This window comes from Charadrius vociferus, unplaced genomic scaffold, assembly GCF_000708025.1.
Source record: "Charadrius vociferus isolate BGI_N301 unplaced genomic scaffold, ASM70802v2 scaffold585, whole genome shotgun sequence".
Lineage (NCBI taxonomy): Eukaryota > Metazoa > Chordata > Aves > Charadriiformes > Charadriidae > Charadrius > Charadrius vociferus.
The window spans coordinates 1,109,589-1,118,318 of record NW_009648642.1 but is presented as its reverse complement, the minus strand read 5'-3'; the positions used below and the strand labels follow the sequence as shown (position 1 = coordinate 1,118,318).

The following is an 8,730-nucleotide window of genomic DNA, read 5'->3' as shown; positions in this document are numbered from 1 at the left end:
CCCAAAAAATACCTCTGGCCCAGTTTTAGGCTGTATGTTTCTCTTGCAGTTTTCTATGCAAACGTGTTGATCTCCAATGCTGTTTGTGGGATGGGCGGCTGCGATTAGCCTTTTAGGAGGCTCGTTTACACTGGCATTCTCTCATTTTCAGTAAGGTTTGTGCTCCCTAAGCTACAGTTGTCTGTACAGGGGAAGACGTGGATGCAATCTGTTCTTCTTAACAGTATGAGAAATTCCTCCATCAGGGTGTTGGGGAGGTGGAAGTTTACAAAGAAACAGAATCAAGACAGTGTTGCATGCAACCCCATTACCTGCTGGAACTGCCATTCTCCTCCATGGGAGGTGCTTTGTTCTCTAACAGTGGCCCATTAACACGAATGCTCCTCACCTTACTTGGGACCAAGGACTTTAGTGATATTCACAGGTAGATGGGATGTATGTCACCTGTCCCCTTGATGCAGAGAGTCCAACACACGCGTTATTTCACAGCAAAGGAGAAAAGGGATCATTAGAAACAGCATCTTGGACAAGCATACAAAGAGGAAAATAAAAGCAGCCAAGCAGCAGATTTCTGGCAGAGTTGCCTCAGAGCTTCTGAACAAGCCGCCACTGTTCTGTTCCATGACTGTCAGCGCATGGCATGGATTTTCCTAATTAGACTGCAACAATCTGAGCCCCCTCCTCCCCCCCTTCTGCCACCAGGGGAAGGCTCACCGCAGCAGCTGCCTCCGCGGCAGATCTCAAAGTCTGTGTATAAAAGGAAATGGAGAGACAGAGATGGACTGGTCCAGAGTTAAAACCCAGTATCATAATAATATTAATCAATAATCATAGTATTAACAGTAAGAACGGTGCAGCCTAGTGGATGTAGGCCCTGTACACTGCAGACATGTCGTTATCTGATTGGTCCAATGCTTTTGCTCGTTTATAGACCTAGAGAAGAGAAATCAGAAAAGTATCAGTGCCTGCTCTTGTGCGAAGCCTTTCCCCAGCAGAAAAATTATTTTGCTGACCACTGCAAACCAGAGAACTGCACAGCATGTCAAGTAATTAGAGCAGTGCAGATCAGAACACACCAGGTCTTGTTGAGGCCATCTATGTTTACTGATGTGACATTTTAAGGGCTTCTACAATCAAAACAAATCCAACTCCATCCTGGTCAAAATATACCTCCATTGCTGCTCCCTTGTCTTAGGGATGATGTAATTCTTAAGATTTTTGTCTCTTCTTGACAAATGGCTCTATTGAAGAAGTGCTGAGTAACACATATCTGAACACTGAACAACTCTTACCTCATTGGCAGCAGCTGCCATGGGAGTTGGGTGGTTGACAGAATCGCCCAGTGCAATAGCTAATCTAAGATCCTTCTGTATGTATTTCAGGTAGAAATCAGGTTTAAAGTTTCCTTGCAAGATATCTGTTGAGAGGAATGCATGCAAAAAATAAGCATGACCAGAGTAAATCAAGCCCACACTGCAAGGGCATGCAATTCAACACCAAACTTCCCTTTCCCATGCTGATCGCCAGGAACACTGCTTTTAGCTCTTCTGCTTCTCTGCTCTCTATCTTCATCCAGCCACAGCAGATAATGTCACTATTGCCCACTGACAAAAACTGAGGTCAGATTTCTAAGCAGCTTGCCCTCCCTTTCACTTATTACTCTGCCCCAAGGAAATCCTCACTATCAACTCAAGTCCTAAGCAGGCTGTAGACAATGCAGAGCTTGGGGTGTATTCTCACAAGCCCTGGCTATGAAGGGGAAGGAATGGAACTCAGCGCTTCATTTACAGAATGCTTAAAATACCCAGAATCCCAGGCTGGTGAAGATGGGACAGTTATTTTCTCCCTTCTGCCATTATCTGAAAAGCTGCTAGGTTGTGGCAAATGTCCTATAACAAAACAATGTAAGAGAACTTTACTTTGGCACTTCTGGTCCAGGAAGATGCTGGCAAGTTGTCCCTGATTGAGGATATCCAGAAGGGTCTGTTGGGACTGGCCAGTCACTTGAGCCAAAGTCAGTCCTTCTGCTATCGTTGCCATGAAGCTGCCTTGGACCATGTTCACAATCAGCATCATCTTGGCAGCATTGCCTACTTCACCTGGGAGCAAGACATATCATTGGGCATTCCTCCAGAAGAGATATAGCGGCCTTGTTCCCCCATCCCACACAGTATTAACACTACTAGACTCTTCGTATCAAGCACTTGGCAGCTCTCCCTTCCCCTGAAAGACTTCAGAAAACCTACCCATTTTCCAAGCACTCAAAGGAAGGGAGAAATCATAACAAAGTATGATTTAAAATAAAAGCATCACGGATCCTCCAAAATGAGCCAGTATTCAAAAAAGAAAACTTAGGCTGGAGGTTCCAAAATCAGCCAAGTTCCAGAAGAGCAGGCCAGTTTCCTATGCTGCCCAAGGAGACAAGAAACAGATGACACAGGTGCCTCTCGGACTCCTTACTGGAACTCCCAGTCCTTGCACTAACTAAGAAATTGCTATCAGGCCCTCCGTGTTTCAATTACCTAGAAAAAAAGAGGTCTTCCCCATCGCTTGGAAACAGCTACTGCAGTCCTCATATAAACCCCTGTCGCCAGCTGCCAGGATCACAAGCATCCCATCATTAGACAGCTGCTGATTTCCCGAGACCGGTGCTTCCAAAAAGCGACCACCCCGGGACACTATCACCTGGAAAAAGAGCATCTCTGGTTAGCTGTGCATGAACAGCATGCATTGATGCTGAGTAGGCAGCACAGCAAGAACATTGTTTAGGGCATTGCTGTCCCTGAGGACAGAAGGTTAAAACAGAACAAATAGCTCAGACGTACAAACAGGAGAGGAAAGCACTAACATGTGACGTTCTGCATCCTGCAAAGTGTACTTGAGACCAAAAGTTGCCCATGCACTCCAGCAACACTTTCCTGCACCCATCACTACTGTGCATGTTTTAAGCAACTCAATTTACATGCTTTTGCCATGGCACCCTGTAACAGCCAAGGAACCAGTGCTGAAGTTCTATATGCGGTGTAGAAACCTCAGGAGATTGACTGTTATGGTATTTCTCCCTTTTTCCCCGAAGAGGAAAGGCCTTTGACAGATCTCTTCAGCCAGAGGTTTACTAATATGTACAACTCTTCATTCTCTAAAGTCATGTTACACACTACTGCATCACCAATATGTCACCAAAACAAGGTCCCCTTCATTGTGTAACAACACACGCTGCCTTTAAGGCAGAGGATAACAATCAAGATTCCAAAGAAGAAATCAAAGATACCACATCAGAAATAATTAGAACACTTCTACAAAAATCCTCTCTGTAATAATATTTCTACAGAATAAAACATGAAGGCATTCTTTTTCCCCCAACTAGAACATGTGAAATAAGAAGATTATGCATTGAATCAATTTAAGGGCAATTATTAATCTAGACAGTGCTTTCTCCTCCAGTTTGCTACAGAATACCAATCTGGCTATAAATACTTCTTAAGGGATCAAAATTTGGCTGGCTGTTTGCATTGCTGCCAGCTAACAGCCCTGCCAAATCTACAGGCTTCGCTGTTATCACCAGGAACATCTAATCCAACTTCGCTGGTCAAGATTTGACAGTTTATTTTGTCTTATTTGCCTGTGACTTGACTGTCTCCTAAAAGCCAGAAAAATCTTCAGAAGCATCTTTATTATGAAGAGCTTACTGCCTGAAGCAACAAGAACTGCAGTACTGCTGCTGAATCACAGGTGTTAGAAGCTCAGTTCAATGTGATTACCTGAGCCAACTCTGTGACTGTATCTGCATCCACGGTGGACATATCCACGTAACACTTCCCTGGGCGAATCCCCTGCAACACTCCACTCGGACCAAGTACCAGCTGTGGAGAACAGAAGGGCGGTAAAGCAATAGGGTGTCTGCAAAGAAACTCCAATCCTGCAGGACAGCAGTTCAAGTGAGCCTGGCACTGCAGTGGTAGACTCCTAAAGGGATATCAAAACCTAGCCCCCCAGGGATTATTTTTTAAAAGTATTTTTGTTGGGACACTTATTTTTACATAGCTGCACTGCCCAGTGTGTACAATGACCCAGGCTACCATGGTTAGTAGGAATCAGAACTAGCATTCAGTGACTGTATCTTGTAGTCAAGCTGGTGGAGGAAAAAAAAAAAAAAAGAGCTAATCCTTACATCCTTTGCTGCTTTTGGATCTGATACACAGGCAAAGGTGATGTCACAGGTGGAGACAACTTCAGCAGGGGTTCTTCCAAGCCGTGCCCCCTCCTGGATGAACAAATCACACTGCAAAAGTCACAAATCCAAATGTAAGAAAAATTAAGTACAGAGCAAACAGGTTCTCTAGCATTTTGCTGAAACAAATTCTTCTGCTGGACCCAACACAAAAGGAGTCAGGCATATTAATTACATAGCAACTGGGTTGTCTTCTGTTGGTTTCTTCCCACAAACACACAAAGGGGTCTCTTTCGCAGCTTTTCTGAAACCCCAAGTGAAGAACTTCAAAAGAAAGACACAGGAAGAGAGAATGCTTAGGGGAAATTATAAGAGATTGAATGTTGAGGCTATTGGAGGAGAGATGAGAGAAAAAAAACAACTGGTAAACAGACATAGCAAAAGGTGTTACTGGACAGTAAACAGGATTATGCACAGCTGAGACTGAAATGTTTAAATGGGCTGCTGCTTCAAAAAAATCTTAGCGCCTTCTTACCCTATCCCCTCATACCATCCATGTTTTGCACTTAAAACAAGTAAATAAATCTTTTAATCCCTTTTAACAAAGTAACCACAGTGCCCTTCTTGACTTTGATATTCCACAATATTATCTGAATACCATGTCCTCCAGTCAACTATTTTTCCTCCTTCATTACAAAGAATAACGCTGGTTAGAATGTAAGTGTAATATAAGCTCCATTTTCACTTTGAATACATCTATAAACCCCTACTCATCCTGTCTTATAACACAACAGGTTTTTAACGGAACCTTTGTTACCACAACATAAACAGCATAATGGATGTGCAGATCAAGCTGTGGTAAAGCAGTGCATCTTACCACACTACTTGTAGGATCAACTCCCCAGCACCTGGTCTTTTTGTCCTGCTCCATGACACAATGTCTTGGCTATTTACATCAGCAGTGTTTCCTGAAGTGCTTTACATTGCATTCCTCAACACGTATGCAAGGTTGTAATTTTTCTGACAACTCTCATCTCATACAAAATGGCAATGGGGTGGGGACCATTCACATAAGAGTGACCATACTAGGACAGACTACAACTTCATCTAGTCAAAAGTGGCCACCAACAAGCCATAATAATAGAACAAGGTGGCAAGCACATACTTGTGTTTCTTTGGCATCTTCTCCCAGGCACCACCAATTGGTGACTGCAGGCCTACCAGAGCTAGGGGTGGTAACTACATGTTTTGAAAAGGTTAAGTATCACCTGTACCTTAAGCACATGCCTACCTTCTCAGCAGTCCGGTTCCAGACAGTGACAGTGTGACCCATCTTCAGTAAGTTGGAGACAATGCCACTTCCCATCAGGCCAAGTCCCAGAAATCCTATCCTGAGAGGAAGAGATAAACATTAATGCAACAGAAAGCAATTGGTGTCAGCCTCTCATGCTCTTGGAAACAATGATGAGCAAACCCTGGAGCATCATCAGCAAAAAAAAAAAATAAAAAAATCCCAAACCCACAACGAAACCAAACACGTTCCACTGTGGCCACAGCTAGAATGGCTAGATACTGAGCTTGAAAAGCAAGTTGGTACTTATTTTGCTTGCTAAACATCGTTAACAATTTCCTGAAGAAAGTCTTTAGTCTACTTCAAAAGACTACCTAATAATTAAAGGTTTGGGTGGTCTAGGTCTTTTAGTTTGTGGGTTTTGTTTGTTTTATTAAAACTGCTGCTTTTGTGCTTTCTGTTGCCAGCCTTCGCCTTACTGAAGGTAAAGGGAACATTCAGAGACCAGCAGGTGCTTCTCTAATAATCTTCTGATTTTTAAACTAAGTCACATGTACGATGACTTGCTTATATTATTGAACGATACATTAGAATCTTTATTTTAATAAAGCACAGCAAGCTTTATTAAAAGCTAAATAAAGCTTAGCAACTGGGCTAAGCATCATGGACAGACCAAAGAACTGCTCTATAGCTGCAATTTTGGACAGACACAGAAAGGAATTAACAGGCCTGTACAGGTCACCCTGAGTGACAATACAATAGTCCCAGATACCAGCTACCTTCCCCTCTGTGCCTCTTCCCCCACAAACCTCAAAGCTGGCAAGAGTTTTGCTCCCACCTTCAATAAAAAGAAAATGCGCTAACAAGTTCCAACCCTACAGTTACCTGCAACAGGAATTCCTTTGCAGGCACTGCTGCAAGGATCCTTTTATACATCATGCAGCTCGCTTCATACCAAAACCAAAATTCTAGTAGGAGATTCTCAAGTGTTCAGTTACACACCTGACATAACTTCACAATGAAATCTGCCTGGCAATTCCCCAGTTAATTCTTTGGAATTAGCCACACTAGAGATGCGCTGTGGCTTTCACAAGCCACCTGCACTCTAGCCATGCCGCCTTTTGTTAGAACAAATTAATTTAGACAGGTCAGAGCAAGTCACTGTAGGCTCCTTAAACAGCCCAAACAAGGTGCATCTATTTTCAAGCCGCTAAAACAGAGGAGATATTCTTTCTCTCCCAGCCCACCCTTTCCTGAGAGACTGTTTTACCTGAACAGCTTCATTGTTATTTTGGTTCCCCTGGAGTACAGCTGAGAACCGACATCCCATGAGAACAACCCCAACAGCAAACGGCAAGCTGTGGTCTGAACTCAATTTGAACAGAGCGGAAGTTACTGAGTGAAACAGGAAGCGCAAGTTAGGCTTCTCTCACTCTCAAAAGCAGAAAGGGGATGTTAGGTGAAACCAGAAAGCTCACATGCTACACAGCAAAGCTCTTGCGCTGGAAGAACACACCTCCCTCTTCCTCTTGTCTTCTACATGCTCAGGACAGAGATTAAACAACTCCACTCAACTGTCAGTCACCACTGGAGAAAGATACCCTTTTATCTTTCTGCCTCATACAGCATTCAGAAATACTGATGCTTAACGTTCTGCAGTCTGCCCTACAGGAACTGCAGAAAAGGGCAACTGCAGAAAAGCCCTGAATTGCAAATGTATCCAGGCCAGACCTTATTCTGAATTTTTCTACTGTACAGTCCGTGTTTGTTTTTAGCTGGCTGCCTCCCTCCCTCCCCCCCCGCTCCCCAAATCAGTGTTTCACACAAGGACAGAGGAGATCTGTAATTAGAGGGAAACGTTAGGTTTATTTATTCTTAGTGACAAGTTGGATAATGGCTGCATGTATGAGCTGGGAAGGAGAAAAAGGAAGGGAAGTGGCTGAAGCGCATTGGAGATCTTACTTTTTGTCTGTAGGCGTGATACTGCCATTAACTGCTGTGCTGTCTGCTGCCTGGATGGAGGTGGATCCTGTTTCCTAGGGGGAAGAGGGTAAAAAGGGAAAAAAAAAAAAAATAGAGTGCACATCTCTGCAGGAACTGCAAGTCCTCATGACAATAAGAAAAATCCATAAAAATCAAGATTTGCCTTACCTCTTCACAAACCTTCAGCTTCTTTGTGATGGCTTGATAGCAGACAGCTGGCTGTACACAGAAGACAAAGCATTCAGGGGAAGGACAGTGTTCATTTGCTCTCCTGAGCAAACAGACCATGTTCTTGTGAAACAGAAACAGGCAGCTCACCCACCCACCACCATCTGCAACGCAGGAAAGCTCTCAGGCTTCCACCAATGGGAGAAAATAAAAACAAAACCTTATGCAACATACTAAGCTCTTCCTTTCCCACCCTGCCTAGCAATTCAGCCTATCTTCTGACACAGGTACCGCAAACTCCTTTCTGTAGTTTATATGACAGGCTCCTCTAGAGGCAAGAATCCAGGGCATCCCTACTCTCACATTCAGCCCAAAGAAAACAGAGATCTTTCAAGCCTGCCGTAGAGCACCTTGCCTCATATCTATGCTCAGTATGTCAATGCAGCTGTGGAAGCAAAACCTTCTTGTTAAAATGAGAAGGCATGTTGCTTTCCACAAACGTTAAGGTGAAGGCTGCTCCTTCTCATGCTGCTTATTGTGAGCTTGTCTAGATTAAAACCGTTAGCAGCTCTTCTGGCTCTGCCCAGATCCTCAGCGAGATATAAATCCTTTTTCATTTAATTTGATCTTCCCTTTTCCTCCTGATATTCACTGTCGAAGATAAAATCCTGCAAGGCTTCTGACTCTCAGGAGATAAATTGGCTGTATTTTACATGGAGCTTTTCTGGTCCTGGAAATTCTGCTGCCACATTCAGTTAATTGACAAGTTCATCCAGATGAAGGAACCGGTAGGACAACCAAAGACAATGAAACAACAGGGTTTTTAAACAGAAAAACAGCTTTTCCTACCCCTCAGTGTTCAATCTACAGAATTTACTACAACAGATCTGTCAAATCCTGGTGCTAGATAATCTTTAATTACTTAAACTATTCACTGTACTCAATGCTAAATCATTCTAAACTTTAAGGTTGAGAAGTAACTGAACTACAAGACTGCACGTGAGAATCTAATTGCTGCTAGTCCCCAAAGAACAGAATTTCAGACCTCTTTACGCATACTCCTTGAACTTAGCCCCTGCAAAGGGCAGGATGCCAAGTTAGACAGACCAGCAGAACG

General features: G+C 43.4%; 1 protein-coding gene across 1 annotated transcript in view; it reads right to left on the bottom strand.

The window, feature by feature from the left end:
* Positions 1-508: 508 nt before the first annotated feature.
* Positions 509-8,730, bottom strand: part of GLYR1 (glyoxylate reductase 1 homolog (Arabidopsis)) — a 23,572-nt gene continuing 15,350 nt past the window's right edge. Inside the window, exons 8-16 of the mRNA XM_009886390.1 lie at positions 7,614-7,664; positions 7,425-7,498; positions 5,463-5,562; positions 4,172-4,282; positions 3,762-3,863; positions 2,523-2,685; positions 1,920-2,099; positions 1,293-1,417; positions 509-933 (exon numbers count right to left, since the gene is read on the bottom strand). Of these exons, the coding sequence (XP_009884692.1) occupies positions 859-933; positions 1,293-1,417; positions 1,920-2,099; positions 2,523-2,685; positions 3,762-3,863; positions 4,172-4,282; positions 5,463-5,562; positions 7,425-7,498; positions 7,614-7,664 (981 nt within the window). The 3' untranslated portion in view covers positions 509-858. The remainder of the gene's footprint in view (positions 934-1,292; positions 1,418-1,919; positions 2,100-2,522; positions 2,686-3,761; positions 3,864-4,171; positions 4,283-5,462; positions 5,563-7,424; positions 7,499-7,613; positions 7,665-8,730) is intronic.